Source organism: Musa acuminata, chromosome BXJ3-7 (genome assembly GCF_036884655.1).
Source record: "Musa acuminata AAA Group cultivar baxijiao chromosome BXJ3-7, Cavendish_Baxijiao_AAA, whole genome shotgun sequence".
Lineage (NCBI taxonomy): Eukaryota > Viridiplantae > Streptophyta > Magnoliopsida > Zingiberales > Musaceae > Musa > Musa acuminata.
Genome location: NC_088355.1, coordinates 8,060,762 through 8,086,570, shown reverse-complemented (window position 1 = coordinate 8,086,570; position 25,809 = coordinate 8,060,762). Strand labels below are relative to the sequence as shown.

General features: G+C 37.3%; 2 protein-coding genes and 1 long non-coding RNA gene across 5 annotated transcripts; 2 read left to right on the top strand and 1 right to left on the bottom strand.

Annotated features, from left to right (window-relative positions):
* Positions 1-116: 116 nt before the first annotated feature.
* Positions 117-10,181, bottom strand: LOC135643106 (uncharacterized). 2 transcript variants are annotated; one of them, XR_010498146.1, is made up of 5 exons: positions 9,652-10,181; positions 6,340-6,402; positions 2,597-2,749; positions 2,184-2,294; positions 117-2,121 (listed from the first exon to the last, which is right to left on the bottom strand). It is a non-coding gene; the product is annotated as an uncharacterized LOC135643106 (long non-coding RNA). The 2 variants fall into 2 exon arrangements; XR_010498147.1 differs by having other exon boundaries at positions 117-2,109.
* A 3,262-nt stretch (positions 10,182-13,443) lies between these two features.
* Positions 13,444-17,316, top strand: LOC135642214 (eukaryotic translation initiation factor 2 subunit alpha homolog). Its single transcript, XM_065158171.1, has 6 exons — positions 13,444-14,034; positions 14,126-14,212; positions 14,292-14,438; positions 14,602-14,706; positions 16,435-16,533; positions 16,850-17,316. The coding sequence occupies exons 1-6, from the start codon at positions 13,606-13,608 to the stop codon at positions 16,955-16,957; spliced, it is 975 nt and encodes a 324-aa protein (XP_065014243.1). The 5' UTR covers positions 13,444-13,605; the 3' UTR covers positions 16,958-17,316.
* Positions 17,317-22,061: 4,745 nt separating this feature from the next.
* Positions 22,062-25,666, top strand: LOC135642722 (transcription factor bHLH68-like). 2 transcript variants are annotated; one of them, XM_065159106.1, is made up of 9 exons: positions 22,062-22,151; positions 22,974-23,277; positions 23,529-23,606; positions 23,723-23,788; positions 23,962-24,027; positions 24,252-24,302; positions 24,817-24,861; positions 24,959-25,003; positions 25,121-25,666. In XM_065159106.1, the coding sequence occupies exons 2-9, from the start codon at positions 23,020-23,022 to the stop codon at positions 25,250-25,252; spliced, it is 741 nt and encodes a 246-aa protein (XP_065015178.1). In that variant the 5' UTR covers positions 22,062-22,151; positions 22,974-23,019; the 3' UTR covers positions 25,253-25,666. The 2 variants fall into 2 exon arrangements, with proteins under 2 accessions (XP_065015178.1, XP_065015177.1); XM_065159105.1 differs by having other exon boundaries at positions 22,087-22,554; positions 25,121-25,541.
* The last annotated feature ends 143 nt before the right edge of the window (positions 25,667-25,809 follow it).

Below are 25,809 nucleotides of genomic sequence, written 5' to 3'. Positions count from 1 at the left end.
GGTATATTAGCTGAAGTCATCATTGTAAACTTTTCTAAAAGAAATAATCATTGTAAAAAGTATATTACAATCAACAGAGCACCATGTCAGACATTTGAAGTTATGGGACACCATATGTGTCATTTTTTCTGTTCCAAAGACTCATATATTAGCATTAATTAACTTTTTCAACTGGACTAAGATTATGTAATAAGCAAAAAAAAGTTATCCTTAACATACCTTTTTTCTATCCAGATTCTTTTTGAGTTCATGCTCTATTATACGAACAAGGAATCCAAAATGTGAAACCCCACATCTTTCTAGTAACCTTTTACTGTAGCAGCTAAAAATAACTCTTAGTTAACATAGTTTTCTTGCTTAAGGTTATAATTATTACCTTAATGGCTGGACAAATAACAGCAATTTCAAGTGCCTCTCAAGAGAATCATTAGTTGAGGGGTTTCTTTCTTCCATATAGATCAACATTATTTGATAAATAAGCATCATTCTGGAACCATCTTGAGATAAGAAGGATCTGAAACTAGGAGTGGCTTTCACTTCCCACATCTAATCTTCATGTTCATTTGATTGGTCTAAGACCAAAGTATCAAGCATGCTACTTTGCCAAAGGAAAGAAGGTATCACAAGAACATGCCTCGGAAAGCTGGTAGCCCCATGGAATTCAAGATTCCGTTACATGCATCTATTGCGTCGGCGCCAACTTCAGATCCAATAATTGAGATTGATAACATGATGGCAGTCACTTGAACGATGTGCTCGTGGACCGAGTTGCCGGTGGTGGCACAGTGGAATCCAGAGAAAGATTTGGGCTACATGATACAGAATGAGCACCAACGTAGTTGTCGAATTGTAGGTGGAAGGGGACCTCCTTTGTTGGTGGGTTGTGTAACAGAGTGATTAGAAGTCTCCCTCAGCCTCCTCTTTCTTACAGTTCCTGATCTAATTGGAAACCATTCCACAGTAGCAATGGGTTCCCTTTTGGGACCCAAGATTGGATATTTTCTTGGCCTCCTATGGTTGACGAGATAAGGTGGACCAAGAGACTCCTCTTTTAAGTAGTGTCACCAACAGTAGCATCAATAACTTTTTGTGTGCTGATAAGCATGGAAGCAATGCTGCAACAATGCGACCCCTTCTACCACCAATATCCCCAAACTGGGATCTGGTAGAAGATAGAATCATGTCATGTTACCGAATTTTCTATCTTGTATTAAACATCTGCACTGTACTGAATTCGATGCAAGGCCCAGCCAAATGTAATCTTAGTTTCTAAATCATACTATGCTCCAAACCTCCAACAAATTTTACCTTGAGTATTCTGGCCTTTCAACTTATGAATGTGTATTCCCATAGTTGAGCATCCCTGTGATAAGTGTAGACAGCAGGTTACGAAGTCCCTTTAAAAATTTATCCTCAATGCACTGCCATCTGCAGACAGAAGGAAGATAACCTTCTCGATTCGTTGGAGATAAAAATGAGCTCAAATCAGTGAGACCCACCTTCACTATTCCAACATGGAGGCTACAGTAATCCCCGTTGCGCCCAACAGTGATTGTACCATCTTCAAATGGTGCATGGCCTCTGTTACTTGAGTGGTGGGCTCAAGTGCAGACCGCAAAGTGGAGTTGAATCAAGAGGTGGAGTACCATCATATCACATGGCTTCTCTTAAGGGGTGAGGCAAGTGGTGGTAGGCCTCCATGGTGTTCCTTCAAATGGGCTGCATTGATTGCAAGTCAGACTCTGGCACCAGAAAGAGTCAACAGCTTCAACAAAGTGAGAAATAGGATATGACCCCTCGTCTCCGGCTTTGCATTGTGCAGCTCGACTCAAACTGTTTTGCTTTCGATGATTGCCAACGATACTTTGAAAATCATTTACCATTATTAGCATGCTTGCCCCAATCTTTTGTCAAGTGTGTCACCTTTTGTTCGGTATTGCGAACCTGTGAATTCTTCTTTTAGGCTGCCACTAGCTGAAGACTCCAAAACCATCCTAGCTGATAGTATTGGATGAAAAATATGAAACCTTCACTCACAGTACATCCTATCGCTTTCAGATATCTAGCATCTCAATTTCAGGTAACAGGTGGCATCTAGAGAAACTGGACCTGGCACAGGCACTATAGGCAATTAGTTAGTTGAGGCTATAACACTTGATAACAGCATATGAAAACAACTCTACCTTGAAGAACCAAGCCACCAAAATGAAAAGAAGTCGGAAGCGCTTGTTAGCAGGCTGCGATCTCTGATGTCAGTCATCACTCCGGCAAGGGCTTCACCTAGTTTGTAAAAGCTGAACAACACAAGATGATAAATGGAAGTCACCTTCATAAACCTCAGTCTTAGTCTTAGGATTTCTAGCATGTAAAATCTGTTTGGTAGCCATGTCTGGAGAGGACCAACAGTGTCATCTAATAATCCCGACATTGATATCAAGGACTGCAAACATAGAAACCGTTCGTGTCTTTGTTGCCAAATAGATGCCAACACTGAATTTTCAGGAGTCTCTATTTTATTAGCCAAAGAGATGGAAAAAGAGAGCGGCCAAGAAGATGGTGGATGATTCAGTGGCTCATGGAAGTCGAGGGTCTTTACCTCTATTTCTCTCTATGCTCCTGCTCGGATGAGGTCCATGTCACAGAAATGGCGGCAACTAGTGAAATGATTGTGAGACGTGTGCAGCTGAAATCTCCAGTAAGCGAATCATAAGCTCTTGGTGAAGCAATCTCGGTAAGGAAGAGATATACACTGAAAGAGAAAACATGCTTGGGTGAATTCCAATTTGGCATTTGTTGTCACAATATCTTTCAGGCCTTCCACTTGATAAAAGTTTGTACTATAACAAAGATTCTTATATCAGCAAAAATACAAAGAGATTCTTACAAAAGCATAAACCTGTATCCGATTCATCTATATGACAAAACCTTCCTGATAAATCAAAACCTATCTAATCCAAATATAGATTGTTACTATGCAGGAAAAGTCACTTAAGTGGGTAATGATTAGTGCAACAAATAAAAGAAATTAGAATGGAAGAGACAAGAGATGTTATTAGGACAAGATCTTTGAAGACAGAAGCCAAAATGTTAAAAAACAAGAAAGAAATTAGAACTAACAAGAGCCAACCAACCATCCAGAAACCTTTTTTGATTGAATCCAAGTGTTGTATGGCTTGATAATTGACATGCTAGATATTGATACAATGCTTAAATGTTGTCCTGACCATCCAGGATCCCACAACTGGATAATTATTGTTTCTCCTATTGGCTGAACTTTCTTTTATATTAATCTAAATACTTCTAGAAATCCTTCTGATTTGTTAAAGGTGCTACTGGATATATACAAGGATAGGATTGGGGGATACTTCATTTAGACTTCTAAACCAACGGTAAAATAAATCGCAACTAATATGATTAAAGTAACTACTAAAGCAAAACTGATTGTCCTCCTACTAAATCTCAAATTCACATCTTAACTAGAGTAAAGTAGGTTCAAACATTAAACTTTACTCATATCAGTTTCTTATTTGGAATGGGCTGCATAAACCTATAACACAATTATGTATTAAAGTAACATGACCAACAACCACTAATTTGAGGCCAGTAATTCTGAAAGATTATTTTCAAACCTACACTTTGAATTGTCTGGAATTTTGCTAAGTTAAATCACTTTGGCATTCTAGGTCAACATCAGACTGGATAAAGATTAGTGGAAATGAGTCACGACCGACTTATAATATGTACGTCCCTCTTTTCCTGCTTCCTCTTTCAATCACAAATTTGGAACAGACTTGCTTTCCATCAACATTGTTGCCTTTGATATCTTTGGCTTCAATAGAATTCTTCACTACTCATCTAAAGCCCACTGCCAAACTGATGAAGTAAACTTATGCCACTCCATAATCCAAATGGTTGAGTGGGATTAGCAAAACAATGAGGAACAAAATAATGGTGAAGTGTCAAGAGCAGTAATATGAGAATATCCTTCTTGAAAAAATTTAGCAGTGTTCTGATGGACATATTCCTTGCAATTAGCATATAGAAGTATACTCAATTAAGTTCAACAATAAAATATTCATACATGGATGCTTGAAACTGCAAAAGCATTCTCCAGTGACCACTACCCGACAAAAGCCATTAGATAATCAGATGCACCTTGTTCATTCATTGGAATATATACAAACCATCAAAGTCCTAATCTTCATATTCTTACAGATAAGTATAATGTGAGTGGGAATTCATCAGGAAGAATTGAATCTATTCCCATAGCACATTAACAGAATTTTTAAGGTCCTGCAAAATCCAGATTTATTCCCTTTTCTGGTAGGTCCAATAATTCACTTTTTCATGAGATTGGCAACTTCTGCATCAGTAAATTTTGGTTGGTTAAACTGGCTGAATAAACCGAGCAGCCTTGACTAAGCAAGCCAAGTTGACTGTGTATTGGACATTTGTCATCATAGCTTTATTCATTCACAATACCAACCAGAATTAGTACTTTATTCCATTCTATCTTTTTATAGTAGCACAACTAAAGGGCTTCATACTGTTCATCTAAAAACGGTGATCTAATGGAGATTACTGTTCAGGTCCTTGCACTTCTAGAGATTCAAGGGATCAAGAGTATACAATATTATATAAATGCAACTTTTCCACTCCAGAATTTTCATAGATGGTATATCTAGAGAGCTGGTCTTGCGGTGCTTATTCATGATTGTAAAAAAGATGCAATATTGATCATGCATTTTTTATGTCTACACCCAAAAATAAAACTAACTTTGCAACTAAGAACTTTGTCAAAATGTATGCTGTGTTTATTCACAACTGTTAAAATATGTGATATTTATAATGCATTGTTTATATCTACGTCCAACAATAAACTTGTTAACTTTGCAGCTAAAAATTTAAAATTACAAAATAGATGCTACATGTTTCTATTGCTAACATACGATTATAATGATTCTCAGAAATTTCTTCCTTGTGTTGAACACCATCTACCTTAACTCAGGTGCTTTTGCAATATATTAGAAATCTACTAGATCTTCAGATCCAAGACCACTGGATATCATTTTACCTAAGAAAATATTTTACATACTTACACAAACCAGATCACCTAACATAGACACTTCAATGATAAAATCAGAGGCAACAAAATGAAAAGAGAAAAGCTATAGACACCAAACTTTAAAACAACACTAAGTTTGGAGAAGATATATATCATAAATAGACTTAAGTTGCATAAATTATGATTGGAACAGGTAATGCAATCTAATTATCAGAGAGCAGTTCCCATAATTAGTAAAGACCTGCCAGCCAAAAGATATATCTTGTGGAATATGTTGCCAGAGCTACATCCTCCTATTGAGGAACCAATTGCATAGAAGTATTACCACAACCAAAAGGTTCATATTGACAGGTCATTCAATCTAGAAATTAAGAGATCACAATGCAAAAGAGGATATATTGCAAAGAAACCACAAATTCACATACGTAAAATATTATTTGCTTGGAGAAGAACTACCATTTAAATGTTTGAAGATGAGCAACACTACGTTCCAATCAGCGATAAAAAGCTTCAGGCACGTCCACCAAAGTATCATGTAACATTTCATTGAGATTTAACCCACCATATTGCATCATGTTGAAGAATCTCTGAAACGTGTTCCATCAATGTTCGCTACGGAACCAACCAGACTAGAATCAACCAAATCAAGCCACAGCTAGATTGACAACAGATTTTGATTGTATGCTTTTGGGTTTCCCTTTTTATGGCCTAACTCTTTTCACAGTCACTACTAACCTCAGTGTTAAGCTCACAATCATCTGCCATGTATGATGGCCACAAGAGATTTATGGGAATGATGCAGCATTCCTCCAAAGCAAAGAAAAATCTGTTGTTTCTTCATTCATTCTTTTTAGTTTCCAGTTTTCTTCCCTTTTTCATCTAGTACCATCAGCAAAACAGCCTCTACTGAGATTCAGCATGGAACAACATGCAGCATGTGACATTCCAACAACTATGCATGCCACATGCAATGAATTCTTGACTCCTTAATTGTAACTATATAAAGATCCTAGTTCTAAAAACTTTGCATATGTTTAGCATTAAACATGAGAGGAATTCTAAAAAGAAAAGAAGACATAGATATGAAAAAAGGTATTAAGAATGTGTAAAAACATACGAAGTGAAAAACACACTAGTTCCAATATAGAACATATTAGCTAAAAGCATACAAATAAAAAGATCAAGATGACAGGGATAACCTACTCAAAGAGTGGAAATCATAGGCTAATGCCCCAAAAAGTTAACTACATCTACAAAGTACTAGAGAAAATTACACTTCAAAAGAGCGGTGTCAACTTGATTGAGATGGCCATTTTTTCCAAGAACATGCCTCCAAGCTGCATGAAGTAAGCCAACTAAAAGTTATTTCAATTCTCAAGAAGAGAAAAGGAAACCCCAAATATTCCAATACTTACACAATTGGAGTTTCTAATTATACAAACAAGGTTTCCTATTTTACTCATAGTATCATACTCTGAACATTAATAAGCAGAGACTTGATAACTAACACGATAACAGAATATATGAGTCCAAACTGACAGCTATCATCTGCATGGAGATCAAGAGAAGGAATGACATTCTCTTCCATAAGTGCTACAACATGTTTTCTCCCAGTTTTAGCCTGTGTATTGAGAATGGGCAGCTTAATCTATTCAAAATATAGCCATAATAAGAAGATCATCCACTTGACTAATATAACTACAGTATACAAATCATCCACTGAACTAAATAATAGCACGCTCAAAGTCTGGTAGAACAGAGGACAGGAAATTTAGCTCAAAGGATATTCGTAAGTCTTCATAGACATTATGATTACAACAGCACAACCGCCAACAAGGTCACCAGGTCAAGCAATATTACCCACAATCTTATACAAAGAGTTGCTTGGAGTATTTGCCTAAATTTATAAATTTAAGTATTCTTATATTATATTATACTATATTATATACATGCATATGTATATATATTTCTCCATATATGCAGCCTTCCCTCTACCTTAGAGAAGCTATTTTTGAGACTCAAAAATTGGCCACAAGGTTGAAAAGGAGCAACCTTAGTGTTGTACCAAGGTCCACCCTAACACATGTATATATACATGTATATATGAAATCTCCAGACGAGAAAAAAAGAATAAATAGTTTGACATCTTTCTGATATGCGTACATAAATACATAGTAGATGCACAACTTAGCTATGACACATGGGCACATCTTAATTTGCAAAGGCATGATGATATAGCATGCATATGTGCATACAATAATCCATGGCTATGCCATGGTCATATATTTGACCGACCTAAATTCCAATTATCACCCCTTTAAAACATCATAAAGGTGTCCTTTTGAACCACTCCAGTAAGTTCATCACATGCCTCTTATTCAGAGAAACAGTCAGAATTTACACAGGCTGGAGGGGACACATAGCTTAATAAATGATATCTAAAACATCGATAGGTAGATAGGGAAAATGGAGGTCTTCCCTCTCATTTGGAACTTCTAGTTGGAAGGTATCAAAGTTGATAAAAGAAATGAGAAGATAATATGAGCTTGGATACATCTTCGGAAGGCAAAAATGGTACACTAATAAATTAAGAAACAAATACACAAATCATGACAGAAATACACAGAAGTTAGCATCAATAGCTACATCTAGAGGTTAAACGATGAAGGCAACCATTCGAAAATGATGATACTTGACCAAAGTTCATGAGATTGAGATCAGTTCAAGAATGGTGATAGATGAAATTGAGATTAATATGCACCAACAGAATCATATTGTCTTATCAGATTTCATGAAATCAATTCAAAATGTCCATGATTGACCAAAAGTTGGCTATAGTCCAGAAGCAAAGAAACCCGTCAAACATTGATTGCGCCACAAAGAATCAGTAATGATAGAGATTAAGAGTAGCCAAAGCTCATTAATACTAATGATAATTTGTCAAAAGCAATTAGAATCAGCTAAAAATTAATCAAGTTTGATTAACTCTGCCAAGTCCAACTGGTTCCACAATTTCCCAAGGGTTTCAATATCAGTTGGGTGATTCGATCCACCATTGGAATAGGTCGATCCTACAAAATGTGGCACAAGCTTTTTGAGAATAAACATAATGCAGGGAAAAATGCTTTTGGCTAATTTGCTACAGCACATGACCCAAGAAAATCTCAAACCATGTGAGCCCTCCAATAGAGACGAGTACCATACTCAAGAACCAATGGTTTTACTGATCTAAAACAAGTCGGTGTAGTTTACTAACATCAGGAGAAATAAGATAGACTGTTCACATTTTGACTTGATGGTCAAAGTTCAACAAAACAAGGAGGTACTGTTTAAAAGGATTACCTACATCTTACATATAAGCCAAACCAAACTGGATAGTTTTGGGCAGCGTAGAGAGCCAATCCAGACTGACATTCAAAATGGAGATATTGGTGGTCCCATTTGGTATACAGTTTCAATGTTATGAGTGTCACAAAGAAAAGTTGCTTTTAATAAACTACATCATGCCATATAAATGTCTTTCAACTTCAATAAATAATTATACATTTTAACAAGAATGGTCATTTGAGCCCCTAAAATACTCAACTAAATCATCTTATGTTATTAAAATATGGTTGGATAATTTAAAAAGATTTTGACTATACTCTATCAGATTGAACATATGCAATCTAGATGCTGAATGACTTTGACTGAAAGAAGAACATGACTCTTGCCAAGAAAACAAATGTGATTTATGATTGGAATTATAAGCCCCAAAAGCACAGAGTTAGATCAAGGGCAGAAAAAGGTTTGACTACCCTACTCGTTCTCCCTCATAAGGGTTTCTTTTACAATTAGTTTCTGCTCTTTAAGATTCAAAATAATTTGATGTGAAGAAAGAAACCTAATTGTATCTAATTAATTTAATATTATAACAGACTGAAAAAGAGAAGTACAAGTACGAAAAGGTTAGTGCCTCTCTCATTTCAACAAGAATATTTGTAGCAGAAATACTGAAATCATTACCACCAATAACCATGTAAAACTTAAAAGAAGAAACGACATACATGTAAGAACCAACATATGGATACAAAATAAAAACTATAGTTTCTACAGTATTCAGCTCAACCTCTTAGATGATAAAGTGCATGATCAAAATCTCATTATCTAGATGTTGTGCTCAATTGCATGCAATTTTCGTTTCCTTGATTTATCATCTAAAATTTGCAACTTTACACGACTACAAGGAACCCATCCTAACTGATGGTAATTCCCTAATGTTCTAAAATATTGTTAGTAATCATCCCGATATCAGAAAAATCTAGCTCCAGAAAATACTTGATAAACATCATTTATTTCATTTGCAAAATTTAGCATATAGATATTAAGGTCAAACTAATAACACATCGAGAAGCAAGAGATTTATGAAACTATTGGTATGATTGCATAACAAAAGGGACGAGATTCAAAGTACATGTTTGATTGCTTTAATGAGGAAGAATTCAAAAGAAGTAGAAGAAACCTGGACAACATATTCGAAGTTGCATAATAGAAGGAAACACACATGACGACGGGAAAAGAAGTTATATAAAAGAGGATCTACAAACCAATCCGTCACCAGGACTTATCCTCGTAGAGCGCAGTGAAAAGAGTCGAGAAGATGAGGTGGACGATCACAAACCCCTGCCAAGCCCTAGCTGTCATGGCCGCCACAGCCGGATCTGCCCGATGTATAACGCGATTCGATCTGTTCCAAATGCAAAGGAGGGGGGGGTGGGGTGGGGATGGATACAAAGTTCCTACGGGGAGATCCCTCACAAGTGACCATGTCGGGAGGGATCAGTGTACCGCCATGTGCCAGCAGTGATCGTAGTGAAATGCTATGAATACCGGTCCGGGGATAACAGATCCCGAATCCCCACAGTTGACTCCACTCTGGAGGCGGTAGGAGGTGAGGGAGGCGGTTCTTGGTGCCGGAGACGGCGGGGACAAGGTAGTTGGCCGCGATCGTCCGAGGAGGGTCGAGGAGACGGACGCACATTCAAATGGAAGAGGAGAGACGAATGTCGCCATCGAGGTCGGTTGGGATCGACGCCGAGGACGCCGGAGGCGGTGGAAACGAGCGTGATCGGGTTGTGCGTCTCAACGGATTTTTTTGATCTATAACGGATCTCCGGTGATATTTGAAAGGAGTTTTTGCATATATATCCTTGTCTTTTTTTAAAATATCATGTATTTAAAATTCTAATATAAACATAAAATAAAACATTCAATTTTTTCTTAAGAAACAAAAAAAAGAAACTATATTACTGCGCCAAAATATGGACAAAGCACAAACGGCCTATATTTTTACTTAGTTAATGATGAAAAATTATTGATGAATTCTATATTGCATGTACAAAATAAATAAATATCGTCATCGAATCGAGTTCTCGATACGGTTTCTTCGATGCTTAGATCAATAACGCATGTACAAAAGCATGTACAAAATATATAAATATCGTGGTTGAATCGAGTTCGGTTTCTTAAATATATAACGATAGAGTTATCTAATTGAAGACCTTTATTATCATAGTATTTTTTATAATAAATTTAATATGAATAAATATTATGAGGTATGAACATAATATATATATATATATATATATATATATATATATATATATTATTAGTATGAATAATTTTCCTATTATCTCTTTTTGTGTTATCACGTGTCTTAACGAACAACTTTATTTCTCTCTATATAAACATACCGCCGGTTAGGAATTCTGGGTCTGAATGGGTTATTCCATTCGGCCCAATTTAGATCTGTTAAGGGCTCAATTGGTCCTAATTAAGTTAGTGAGATTATCTCTCAATCCTAACTTAATCAATACTCTAACTATGATAATTACAACATGATTACTGTAATTTTGTGTTCCGGTGCGTCAATCACTTTTTTCGGTAAGCTTCCGACGTATTTTCGGCGAACATCCGATGAACCCTCGATGATGTTCTGACGGACTCCCGACAAGCTCGGACTTCGCGATGATCTTCTTGGCGAGTTCCGACGACTTTCTATACCGTTTAAAAAAGCATCAAAGGAATAATCTCTGATTATAATAAACTAATTAGATAAATTATTATTCTCATTACTAATTAGATAAATTGATGCATCTTCATGAATGCCATGTCATGATCCCACCCTCTTAGATTTCTATCACTTAACATATATTTGGCAAACCTCGATTTAATATTCAAGGGAGAGGCCATGAGAGTAACATCAGTGGTTTTGTCATCTGCCTAAAAGAACATCAAATGTGAAGCCTTTTCTTCCCAATAAAACAAACTCATTCTGATTCTTCCTAAAAGTTTCCTACACAAAAACCTAATAAAAGATAAGATTAATGTGAGAGAGAGAGAGGATACTTATAAATCCAAAAAAAATCAAGAGATCAACGAGTAAATAACATAGTAAAAGCTTGACATAAAGATTAACATAATTTGATATTCATTATCTACATTTATGATGAAAATAAAAAAAAAGTTACTATATAAAAATCAAATATAAAGAATATTACTTCTCGACTAACTTAAACTCAAATCCAAGACTTTGTAATACATGACCTATACATAAAAATAAATTCTATTTCATTAATGACTCATTTCTTTAGTTAGATCTCTAATCTTAATACATAAAAAAAAAAATAGTTAACTCCTTCAAGTAATTTGAATATAATCAAAACTTTGTAAAGTAGTTGGAACTATGACACTCAAAAGACTTCTTTAAAAAGACCCATGTATCCTTATTGTCTAATTGAAATAATAAAAACTTAAAATAAAATGCCAATGCAATTTCTTTTCCCAAAAGAAAGACTAATTAACCGGTAAAAACACAAAAAATATTGAACTTTTGCAACATAAAAAAAAAAAAGCTGAGTCAAAAAATATTCAAGGTAATTGCTCAGTTACCCATTACCCATACACATTGAAAATAATATCCAAGGTAATCTTTCTATTAATATGATTATCTAAATTATAATAATATAAAAAATTAATAGACATCCATAAATAGCTAGAGATTTTCCTAGAAAATACCCTTATTTTAGGTATTTCTTAAATAATTACTTCTATTTTAATTTTTTTCAAACTATACCATTTAATCTACAAAATATCAAAATTGTTCTTCATTATAACTCTTTTGTCCCTCACCCACCTCAACTGTCATTATAACTCTTTTGTCCCTCACCCACCTCAGCAGTCGTCCAATGTTCGCTCGTCATTGCCCCTTATCACCACCCATCGTCCACCTTGACAATGATTAAATGATAGGCGAAAAAGGGATGATGACAACGCGTGAACAACAATCGAGAGGGATAGTTTTTATATTTTCTAGATTATTGGGTATGGTTTTAAAAAAAATAAAATGAGATAATTATTTTAAAAAAAATCTAAAATAAGGGTATTTGGTAATTGGTGGACATTGGCTGATGACACCGGTGGAGGATAGTGAAGATGGATAGTTTTAGTATTTTCTATATTAGAGGGTATGGTTAAAAAAAATCAAATGAGATAACTACTTAGCAAATATCCAAAATGAGGATATTTTTTAATAAAATCACCCTTATATTTATTGTCACAATTGTGTATATATATATATATATATATATATATATATATATATATATATATATATATATAGTCCAATTCGAATTCAGGCTTGGTCTATAACACCTTCCAGCTTACTCTTGAGGCATACTTCTACAATTTAATTACATATTATCTGATCCTCTTACTATTTTCGTTCATACACTTACAAAATTTATATTAATATTTTTTATAATTATAAAAATAAAATATTTAATCTTGTTTATTCTAATGGTATTTATGGCCAGTGGATACGCTGAGAGAAAAGAACAATCCATACTAACATATGATGTGACAATCGATATATGTCTACCTACCTAACATGACTTGATAGCATGAGGAGTGTCATAGGTTCATATAAGTGCAGTTCTCACGAACTATGGAGGCCTTCGATATGGTTGCCTAGAGGTGGGGCGATATAGAGGAGGGGAGGAGAAGTTGACGAAGACGTTATACTAATGTATACGATGAATAAGGATGAGAAGATATGCATATGTCAACAATGGTGGATCTACTCGGTGATACAAGTCGCATAAAATGATCATTTTATTATTGATAAAATTGATAATTCTATGCATATTATTAGTAAAATTAATAATTTTATTATCACATGTGATATCTTTTATTAATAAAATTGACATTGTTAGTATAAATTAAATATCAATATAAAACTCACGTGTTATATCTTTTATCAATAAAATTAATATATATTTTATCTTCTATAATTATAGATATGTCCAGAGACGATGCTAAGAGCGTAATATGTAATTAGCCCTCCTCTTTCCCGTCATCTCCAAACCATAAACCCGACGCCTCCAACGCTAATCCCTCGTTTTGCCCTCCGCCTGCGACATTTCTCGCTTTCCGTGAATCCTTCATACCCTAATCCCATCAGAAGAACCCTAACTCTCGATTCTATCGTGGAGTCGTCGAAGATGCCGAACCTTGAGTGCCGGATGTACGAGGCCAAGTACCCGGAGGTGGACATGGCTGTGATGATCCAGGTGAAGAACATAGCGGACATGGGCGCTTACGTGTCTCTCCTCGAGTACAACAACATCGAGGGTATGATCCTCTTCTCCGAGCTCTCCCGCCTTCGCATCCGTTCTGTCTCCTCCCTCATCAAGGTCGGCCGCCAGGAGCCCGTCATGGTCCTCCGCGTCGACCGCGACAAGGGATACATCGACCTCTCCAAGCGCCGCGTCTCCGTGGAGGATATTCAGGCCTGCGAGGAGCGGTACAACAAGAGCAAGCTCGTCCACTCCATCATGCGCCATGTCGCGGAGACCCTGGACATTGACCTCGAGGAGCTCTACATCCACATCGGGTGGCCCCTCTATCGCAAGTACGGCCACGCTTTCGAGGTATCACTCAGCAACGCAGGCAATTCAGTTCGTTCTTTGTTGATTTCGCCACTTAACCAATAAAGATTCGATTTGTAAATGTTTTCCTTAGGCATTCAAGATAATTGTGACGGATCCGGACTCAGTTCTTGATCCCCTGACTCGAGAAGCGAAGGAAGTTGGAGCAGATGGGCAGGAGGTCCTTTTCTTGGTCTTGTAGCTGTTGAACTTGTTACTGTGACTTGTATAGTTGTGTTTCTTGATCAGGATAACCGCAGGTGACTAAGGTGGTACGTGCGGTGACGCCTGAGGTGAAAGATGCTTTGGTCAGGAATATTAGGAGAAGGATGACACTGCAGCCACTGGAGATACGTGCTGATATAGAGATGAAATGCTTCCAGTTCGATGGAGTTCTTCACATTAAGGTACTGATGCCTGACTTTAGCCAAATCTCTCTTCTTCTTTTTTTCAATTGATCTCGCATACATTTTTTTATTGAAATTCTTGATGCTATTATGCTGAGGATTTTTTGTGCTATAAAATGAAGCATGTAATGATGTAGGTTATATTTGAACCATTGCCTCACAGGAAGCTATGAGGAAAGCTGAAGCTGCAGGAAATGATGATTGTCCCGTGAAGATCAAGCTAGTTGCCCCTCCACTCTATGTTCTCACTACTCAGACTCTCGATAAGGTAAACAAGATTTTGTTATTCCATTTTATCTAACTCGAATGATCTTCTACATAACTTATACTGTGTAGCACAGATATCTTTTTTGTTACTCTAGCAGCGAAGCCCTTTCAAGCCATCAGGATAGAAACGTACCTGATCTAGTTCCTTGAGATTGAATATCGTATTCAAGTATCATATAGGAAAGACAATATCACGAGTTACATAATTAGGTACTTGAAATATGTGGAAAACAACATAAGTTGCGACGAGTGGTGCTTCCCCTGTTTATAACTTCTTACAAGCATGAGGACTGATACTACGAGACCAATCAAATGCATATAATATATAGCCTAGCAAGACCAAGATATCTCAACTAATGTAATAATTGACAAACAAGCTATTGGATCACGGTCCACCATGTGAATGAAATAACCCTACATGTCATCTATCTCAAATCATGGATTAGAATGCTGTTTGGACTTGTACACATCTTTCGATATTTATCAACTAACCAAACACTGGTGTAACTAAACTTTAGAATGCTGTTGAATTGCTTAGCTATCCACATTCTTTACTATATACTGTTACAATAATTTGTCCAAATTTTATGAAGACTTGAATAGTTCACTTGACGTTTTGAGTCAACTTATACATCACTTATTGAGCCGGTATTGTGGAATGGCTGGCCCCTTATAATCCAATTAACCCTGTGGTTTTGTGCAATTGCTTGACTGTTTTTTTCTTTTAGGGTTCTCATTTCATACTTAATTTAACCTTAGGATACAAATTTGCAGTGAAATATTTGTCTTTTTTTTCAAAATAAACAAGAAATTCTAACTTCTGAAATGTGATGTTCTGTGTTTGTCATTATCATATTAGAACCTCGTTGAACTTTCATCAGTAAGTCTTCTGAAAATTTCTCCTGTTCATGATTTCATTAACAGAGAGGTAAAAAAAAAAGTATCAAACTGTCAGTCATGGCATAAGTTCATACCCATAATTAGAATATCACCAATGGTGCCATACTGGAGCTTAGGGTTTCGTGATGGCATGATGTACGTGAATGTAGCATAAAACCATTTAAATTGGATGTCTATAGGAAATGGATTATGTAGATATAATATCTATTTGTTTCATGTTTAACTTGTACAAAACTATATCTTCATCAAAATGTGTCTGAGGATATGAATGGTTCTGTTACTTGTACTGATTTGTTATTGCTAGTTCTGACTATTCTTCGGTCACTGCCATTAATCCGGGATCTCTCACTTCAGTTATTCCTGGAATGGGAGTGAATATTTTTGTTTCGATTTGCAAGCAGACATCTGATTTTCAGAGGAAGTGCTATCCTAAATCTCACAAATAAGTTAAATGACTGTGTAGAGTGTTCTGTTTCTTTTTGGGCTTTGAGACTGATGGGTCTCTGGCAAATAGTCCCTACGTACTTTTTCAGTAATATTGGTGCTGAGTCTGTTGATATTTGTACTTCCAGTGTTCATTACTATTTTTAACAACAAGACATCAATTTGATCACTCATTATAAACGTTGTTTATGCTTCAATTCTTCTCTTATATCCTATTACAAATGCACAATGACTCTTCATGAATCTTCATTTAATTCTTGGAGATTTGAGCTATAGAGATTGTGATGATTATTTTATGTTTTGTCAGGTATATTTTGAGTCAACAGGTATAATTATGGTTCTTGATTTTTTATTCTTCTTACTGCGATGTCTGTGCCCTGTGTAGGAACAAGGCATATCAATTCTGAATAATGCAATTAAGGCTTGCACTGAAGAGATAGAACGACACAAGGGAAAACTTACTCTGAAGGAGGCACCAAGAGCTGTAAGTTATATTTTATATTATACTTCTCTTGGTGTATTCTTGTTGCTTTCCCTTTTGCAAAGGAGAAGCGTTACATTGCAGTTTTGTTAATTGAGCTTCTTGCTCTGGTTCTTGTCCAAATCTTTGAACAATATAATGGTCTGGTTGATTGCCAAGTTTTTGCAGTCTGTACATCACAGTTTTGAGTGCTGTCGACAAAATGGTCTTTTCTGAACATTTTTAGAACACTTGCAATAGCCTTGGAATTCCCTTTTTGGTGGATGATGCAATTGTATTGGATGATCTGGCTATGCCTGAATCTTGGATGCTGTTGCAGGTGAGCGAACGAGATGATAAGCTACTCGCTGAACATATGGCAAAACTACAGTCTACTAACACGGAGGTCGACGGTGATGAAGGTAGTGAGGAAGAGGTAGATACATGAATGGGTGAAATTGATGTGGAGAACTCTGGTGTTGTCATGTAATGCCGATTAAACAAAATGGTCAAGTGGGCAGATTAAGTTGGAAGATTTTGCATCCGAGTTTAGTGATCTGTTGTATTAAGCTTATATCCAATGGTGGAAACTACCATCTTCTGTTTTATTTCTTGGAGTTGATACTTGGATTTTTTGACATTGAACGATACTAGCGTTGTACCAATTTGATTTGGGGAAGAACATGGTATTTGAGTTGTGTAATAGCGATGGGTTAGTTGGATCCTCCAATGTAATTTGAGACTTTGTAATCATTTATGTGGAACAGATACAAAGGTTGATCGATCTTTAAGGTGATCGATTAGTCACAGTAGGTGGGGTTCCTAACTCTTGGTCGAAAACAAAACAAGGTGTTATTATTCTCCAAGAGGTTCACCAAAAATAGATAGAATCTCCATTCATGGTTTATAAAAAAGGAAGGATACAGTCATTCGTACCCACCGGATGTTCCACAGGCATTAATTTGTAATCCGCAAATATGAGCCCGATCATCGAGTTTCGCATCGTCTTCCTTCCGAACGGATCAGTGGCTGTGATGTGGCAGATGGACTTTAAACAAGATGGCCTCCTCGTCATCCAAATGCAACCAATCGGCAGCCCAAGAATGTGTGCATCATTGATGGAAATGTGTGGCCCTGGGAATTCGCCATCAAGAATATGTTAAAACCAGCGTGTCCCATCACATGCCCCTCGTGCATCTCTTTCAGCAAACATGGCAGACCGGTGGAGCCAACCTGCTGCAAAACATACATTCTCTTGCTCCACACAAGTCGCCAACCATGTCCTCCTCCTCCTCCTCCTTGCCAAGCTTCGACCCTTATTGCAGTTTTGTTCTGCTCTCTGCCATCCATATATGCAGATGATCGATAGTACCGTGTCCTTTCTGCAGTCGCTTTGCATGCGTATCCTTCACCCCAGCAGGCGATGATGTCTACAGGTAAAAGAAGAAAAGGAAAGGAAAAAAGAAATCCAAGAAGAAGAAGATATTTGGTGGAGCAGTATCATGTTTGTACGACCATTGTGGACATCATCAAGATCCATGCAGAATCCTGTACCAGAAAGAAGCTGAACCCTGGCTTTGTTCTGCACCTACTGACTGATACGAAATGATCACAGGTTCAACCACAATAAGAGCGATGAGTTTGATAATGATTTCTTTTCATCCTTGCAGCGAGGACTTGCGAGTCATGATCATTAGCAATCATGTCAGAATTGGTTCTAAGCAAAGTTGTAAGCATGCAAGTCAGCTCATGATCCAATGCTTGCTGTTAGTCTCGTAGGTCTGATGAATACATTCATCACAATTATTATACATATATATAGCCATAGACTAGCAAGGAGAAGCATACAACAGTTTTCAATGTTAGAGATTACCTGGAAAAAGGGATGAAAGACGATACATAATGGGATAGTTGATGCTTCAAGGTCAAGTAGTTCTCGAGTGCTAAAGAACAAAGTGCTTGTCGGCCAGCCAGTGCAATCCTCTCTCTCTCTCTCTCTCTAATTTGTGTTGAGACTTCAGTTTATAGAATATAATACATGTAGGTTGTCGTTAAGGGACGTGCTTTTGTGGGGGGTAGAAACCTAATAAAAAGCAGCATCAGAATCACATCTTTCAAGGCATGTCATCATGATCAATAAAGCAATTATACCCGGAAAAAGGATTATATAAAAGCGATGCTTCGTACTCCCTCCTCGAATACATTAAACACCCCTCCTTAATGTTGCAATGTAGGATGGTATCAGCAGGAACCTATGGGTGATAAATGACTCGGGTATGATACGTGCATGACGGAGGAAGAAGAGAAGGCGGGGGTGATGGAGTGATCATGAGGACATGTGTTGGCGTTTCAGAATAAGAAGAAGAACGCACGCAGAGGTGACGAGGTGTGTCGATAGGGTCAGGTCAGCGTTGACACCACCATTCGATCACCAGTGTTCCTTTCTCTCCTTCCTCCTCTTCCTTCAACCCAGGCAGGCACGCGGGACCCCGCCATTGTCCCTTTTCCTGCTTTGTTCCTCTCTTCCTTTCATCATGGCTTTTCTCATGCGCTTTATGCTCGTTTACACGTGCATCGACATGGGAGTTACTGTTCTCGAGCTCCTTCGAGAGAAGCATTGCAGCTTTCATTAATCCTCTCCATCTTCCTCATCCTCCCAAGTCCGCTTGGTGGTGGAAATCAATCTTGGAAGAAGACAAATTGAACATACTCATATGAACTAAAATAATAATCTCATTCTATCATGGTTTGCAAGAGTGATCGATCAGGTGATGCATGTATAGTAAAAAATTGTAGATCAAGATTTTCTTATTTCATGTATGCTAATCTTGATTAATTATACAGTCATGCTGATCATCTTGGGATTTGTTTGAGACTAGAAATATTACCTCAGCAAAGATTCCATTTAGGCCACAATAATTCATCACTAAATTAATGTGCCCTTCACTAGTATTATTGATCAAGTTTTCTTAATACCATCACAACCATATAGTTATCTTGATACAAATATAGGCATTAATTTAGATTTAGTGAGTGCAAGCATTATAGCAAAACAAATATATGTGTTGCTTCCTCCAAAAGGAAAAAGATGAAAGAAAAAGATTTGGATCCTTCACTGTAGAGTAGCATCACACAATAATAAATTAAATTAATAAAAAAGTAATTACTTATTCTACATTCGATTGATGTAAGCAGTCCTAATTTCATAATGACATGATGTTTTATAATTGGATTTTGTTAAGTGGTTGATGATGTTATTAATGGGTCAGTTATGTGCATTCGATTAGCATAAACTATTGTATTTCCCTTATTAAAGAGTTACATTGTTGTAGACAAGTCTTAGAGGATAAATATGAGAATTAAGTAGACAATTCAGGGTTAATAATTGAAGCTTTTTATGTGCATTTCAATTCATAATGAGCTGAGCAGCAATTAGAAACTCAAATTAGGAATTAATTAGGAGGAGAGCTAGATTTAAGTTCTCCATTCTTCACACAACAAAAGCCAAAAAAAAATCATAAGATCCATGTAAACAACATGAATATAATTAGAGTCTTACATGATGATGATGTTGTTGTTGTTGTGGTATTGAACTCAATATGAACTGAATTGACTCATTGCCAGCTTTGTTGGATTGTCAAATCAAACTTCAAAACTTATCTTTTCCTTTGTTGCTAGTATCATGCAAGAGGGTCCATATCCCCACATGCAAAACATGTGCATGCATGAATAGGTAACTCCAAAGGAAAAGTAGTGTTTTATTTCCAGCACCCATGGGGGCATATCTTTTACTTTTCAGGTTGTAACTCTTGTATCTTGCAGGAATTTTTTTCAGGTTCAATTCCCCAGCAAGGACTTTGCAGCTCAAAATCTGTGATTGGAACCCTTGCAGCTGCTCACCAAAAGAAGCAGAAGAAAGCAAGAGAGAGGAAAGGAATATTGGCATGAGCAGATGAAGACAAGCAAGAGGAGTGCTGCTTCCAAGTAAGAGCTAAAAGGAAGAGTATGTGAATTGAAAAGGGCCTCATGGAGAGGACAAAGATGCTGAATATGGTACTGTGTATAGAAACCATTAGTCTTTCCTCCTTAAAGTCCACTACTCTCTCTCTCTCTCTCTCTGCATTTAAGGACTTATTCTATGCAGCCAAGGGAATGATAGGAAGCATACACAAATCAAGGGAATTTGCTGGACTACTGCAACACTGCAGGTGGTGCTGGGAATATTATAATGCAATGCTTGCTTAAACTCTATCCTGAGGAGTAAAATGGGGATAGATTCAAAATTTCACTTGCTTGTGATTATGTGATCAAGGTAAAATAGGTGAAGGCTTTTTATGAGAAGGAGCTGAGAAATATGTTCTTGTTCTGTGGTAGTGACTTACATTATCACCATAACCATCTCACCTCTACTTCTTCTTAGTTTCATTGCCTAGTGCTGCTAATGGATGCATATACACTTCTGAACCATGGTTAAAATGATGCAGTTTCAACCATGGCTGGGAAAATTAGGTTATTTTTTATTCCCTGGTCTCAATTATTCAATCATGTTGGTCTATAACTATACATGGCATTATATGTATAGTTATAATGTATTTAAGTTACCATGTAATATGTGTTAAGATTAATTCAAATAGTTAGGATTAGATAAAATTTTAGATTTAAATAAATAGACTAGGATGAAAAGATTTATTAGGATATGATAGATTTTTTTATTATTATTTTTAAAAAATTATAATATATCTTTTAGTTAATATAAATAGGTGCTTTTGGATCAATCTAAATCATTACAAAAGCACTCTTAATTTTTTATACTATTATCTTCTCCTTCTTCCTAAAGTTTTGTAGAAAAATTAACAAAATGATCTCAAATTTTATCAGGCTAAGGATAAGGTGGTCCTTGGGATGCTCATAATAGTAAAACAATAAATAAGTTGCTCATTATTTGTATATGTGGTCACTTTGTTAGTGTAATAATAGCTAGAAACAAGTACTATAGTACAGCAGGACTACCATCCACAGGATCCATCTTTTGTTGGTACCCTTCACTAGCTACCAAACAATTCTTATGTTCTTCATGATATGGATGAGAATTCAAAATCAGAGGCTCAAAATGTTGGATTTTGATTTTAGAGAGACTGAGAGTAAAATTTTCAAAATTCATGAGATTTGGGTTTAGATTTTTAATTAATTTAGCAAAATTCTTTTTTTTTTTTCATATTTTATTATTATTATGTAGTTTTCTCTAAATTTTATATTCTATTGGTGGTTGATACTTTTGATTTTCTTTTTCCTTTTGGGATGGAAGAATATCTTTAAAGACAATGATATCAGAGTTTCTTCTACACACAAAAAGACCTCAACCTCATTAGGTGAGTGAAGTAACAAAGGTTCAACATTCACTTGTGTGTCTCTAACCAATGGTAATTTAGGTACTAAGGCCCATCCTTAAGCCACTTTTTTTTTTGTTTTTGTCTGAATTCTCTGCATCACCAAATTTTGCCCCACTTTATGATAAAAGCAAAAGTAAGGAAGAAAAAGAAAGGAGGGTGAAATAAAAGGTGAGCAAAAATACTAAAGAAGGATTGAGAAAAAGGAAGCAAAACAAAACAGGACACTTCTTCTTCCATCCCTCATGTACACAGGTAATTAGATTCCTCCTAATAAGGGGCCTTTGCTTTCTTCTCCAGACCTCATCCATAGAAGCAAATGAAGCAAAGCTTCCAAGGGTTGACTTGGGGTTGCAAGGAGAGGTTGCAGAAGGAGAGAGCCTGGTAGAGAACCAAGTGTGCGCCCAAAGCATTCAGGCATGAATAGAGGGTTGTTTCAGAACTCTCTGGTGCAGCATATGGTGGGAGGACTCTCCAACTGTTGGAGCTTGAACAGCATGAGGCCACCTCCTGAGCAAACCTTCCCTCTTCTACCCTCCTCTTCTTCCTCTTCATCTCCTTCAGTCTCCCCTCAGTACCCACAACCCTCCACTACACTTCCAATGATCCCTTTTCATGGTAGCCAAGACCTACCAGAATCATGGAGCCAGCTATTGCTGTAAAACTCTCTTTCTCTCTCTCACTCTCTCTCTCTCTAATAATTATATGATTTCCTTTCTTTTTGGAGAAAAACAAAGAGAGCTTTTCAGTCTCAAGAGGGTTTTTCGAATTGTGTGATGAGCTGAGCTTGTTGAGTATCAAAAAAATTCGTCTTCTTTCCCTCTCATGATTTCCAGTTCTTCAACTTGTATGATTTCCTTTCTTTTTGGAGAAAAACAAAGAGAGCTTTTCAGTCTCAAGAGGGTTTTTCGAATTGTATGATGAGCTGAGCTTGTTGAGTATCAAAAAAATTCGTCTTCTTTCCCTCTCATGACTTACAGTTCTTCTACTATTTTATGCACATCTAACACTTGCCAGCACTGATTACCTCGAATTCTCTTGGATCTTGCTTACTTTGGTTTGCTGGAAATCTTCCAGGGCAGAAGAGGAGAAGTATGGGCTGACACCTCCCCAGATTGAAAAGATGAAGAACTGGGAAGATCGGCTAGTGTACCCATCAACAACCCCCCCTCATATGTCTGATATAAAGCAAGAAATCTCCGGAAATGGTTACCTCCACAGCGGTGGCAGTGAAGAGATCCAAGCATCTACAAGTCCATGGAGCCGAATTATCCCATCTTCCTCTCCTGGATCTTGCATCGCGGCGAGTTTCGGCAGGAACATGCTGGACTTCTCGAACAAGTCCGAGAGAATGCATCACCAACCAGATAACTCACCCGAGGTGATATGTTGGCTACTCTTTCTTCATGCTCCATCCGAGATAATAATTGCGGGTTGTAATTAGAAGCAATCGATCTCCGTTTACTCGTTATTCTTTGCTTTGCATGGTAATGTCCTGCAGCAATATCAGTGTTAAGTGTTAGAATTCTTTGGGATGGATAGATAGATAGATAGATAGAGAGATAGAGAGATAGATAGATAGATAGATACTGCTTCTAACGTGTTCTTGTTTCTTCTTTTTCCACTTTCAAGTGCAACAGCACAGAAGCTGGTGTAGTTCTCAAGAAAGCTAGGGTTCAGGGAACCTCCTCAGCTCATTCTACTTTCAAGGTACTACTACATTTCTACTGACATGGGGCAAGCAAACTCTCCAATTAATTCTTTGTGTATGTAAGAAATAATTGGAAATGTTAAGGTAAAAAACATGTTTTCTTGCTCGTTTTCAGGTGAGGAAGGAGAAGTTAGGGGACAGAATAACTGCACTTCACCAGATTGTTTCTCCTTTCGGGAAGGTATCGCCATTATCTCATACCGCCTGTTTCGAATCTACATATGGGGGCGTATGCGCAGCGTTCTTGTTTGTGAAAGCTCTCGCAGTACTTTGAGCTGCAAAGCTACACATATTTTCCATTTCTTTTTCTTTGGTGTTCAAGTAAAGGATACCTGACATGAGCTCCTTTTTCAGACTGACACTGCGTCTGTATTGCTAGAAGCCATCGGCTACATCAGATTCCTCCAGAGTCAAATTGAGGTCTACCCCCTCTCTCTCTCTCTCTCTCTCTCTAGAAAAGTGAAACAAAGGATGGGGGAGGTTTGAGAGCACGCAGTTAAAGTAGGTGGCAGAAGAAGCATTGTCAGTGTGCAGCATCTTTGAGTTATGGGTGTCTTGAAATGCCATGTGTTCCAGCGTATACATGAGAGATTATTCTCTCCGGTTCTCTTTCTCACTCTCAACCATTCCTTTCTTTCGTGTAGGCTCTGAGCTCACCGTACTTGAGCAGTGGATCAGGGAACATGAAGCAGCCTGTGAGTGACTGCAACTCCCAACCCCACTCTGCTCTCTTCCCAAAGCTACTATTCATTCATATATATATATGTCTCTCTCTCTCTCTGTCACACACACGTACACCTATACGTGCGTGCATTCCAGCACGCACCTACGAGCACTTGTAGCCCACGGTTTGTGTGTGAGAAACTTCTTACAAGCTGCTTCCTTTTGTCTCTCTCTATATATATATTCATGAACATAAGCTTTCTGATAGCTATGTGCTGATTCTCGATCCATGCATGCATAGATTAACGACTCATTTTTATGTTGAATACATGCACTTAGCAATGCTCCATGGAAATTGTACTTCGTTCTCTACAGTAACCATGACACCACTTAAAAGGATATAATATCATTTCTCTCTTTAGCAAGATATTGATGGATACACAAAACCTAATATTGTCACGTAGGCTTTCATCACATGACAAAGATTTTGTATGTCTGAATTGTTGTCACTGAGTTCGGCCTGATCGGTGAAGCATGGTTTTCTAGGAACAAGGAGAAAGGAGGCGTATATTTGCAGAAGAAGCTGGTCATGTAAATAAACTCTTGTTATCTTAACCTGCCTATATAATCTGTTATCTGAAGCTATTAAGGAAGACATTAATGCCAAGCTTGTGTCTTCCTTGGGCAGCTGCTAAATGGAAATGGCAGCAAGAAAAGAGGACGACCTGACCAGGTACTTACTTTGCTTAGTTAACCTCAAATCATCATTTACAGAATCAAATCATGTATACGAAGAAATGATGGATTCCAAAAGAGTGATTGCTTTCCCTGCTTTTGTTCCTACCATCAGGAAGGCAATGTTGAACCGAAGAAGGACCTGAGGAGTAGAGGACTTTGTCTCGTTCCAGTCTCCTTCTTCTTGGATGTCGAAAGCGATAACGGGGCAGATTACTGGGTTCCAACTCTCCATGGAGCCTTCTGATGGCCACCATGAGTTCTCAGCATGCTTGAGGGCTCTGCAGTCGACGTGCATATCATCATTAGCAATCACTCTGCAAAACACTGAAGGCTGATTGCTCATGATAGTATGCATTAAAGATGGAGGAAGACCACAGTGTGCTAAGAACCAGGATGCATGGTGCAAATAAGGAGGAGTGCTTCTCCTTTGTTTAACCCTCAAAAACCTTGCTGTATATTTTTAGCCAAGTGTCGATCATTTGCTACTGCCACAAACGCTTTGGAGATACACCAAAACACTAGGGTTTTCATCATTTGATGGCAGGCATTTCCTTCCTGACCTACTCAGAAGGTGACTGATGTGTGTGCCATCCCGGTGCTAAAGTTCAGACTCCATGTACATGCATTTCAGTGAGGAAATTTGATGCTGCTTGATCCACTCCTCACAGTGTTGAGCATCTCACTCTACCGGTTCATCGTCTTGATAGAAGAGTAGGAATCTTCAGGGTTAGGAGAGAGAGAGTGAAGTCGAGGTTCAAGTGTCTCCCAAGAAGATCATTGGCACGTTGCATGGCCTTGCAA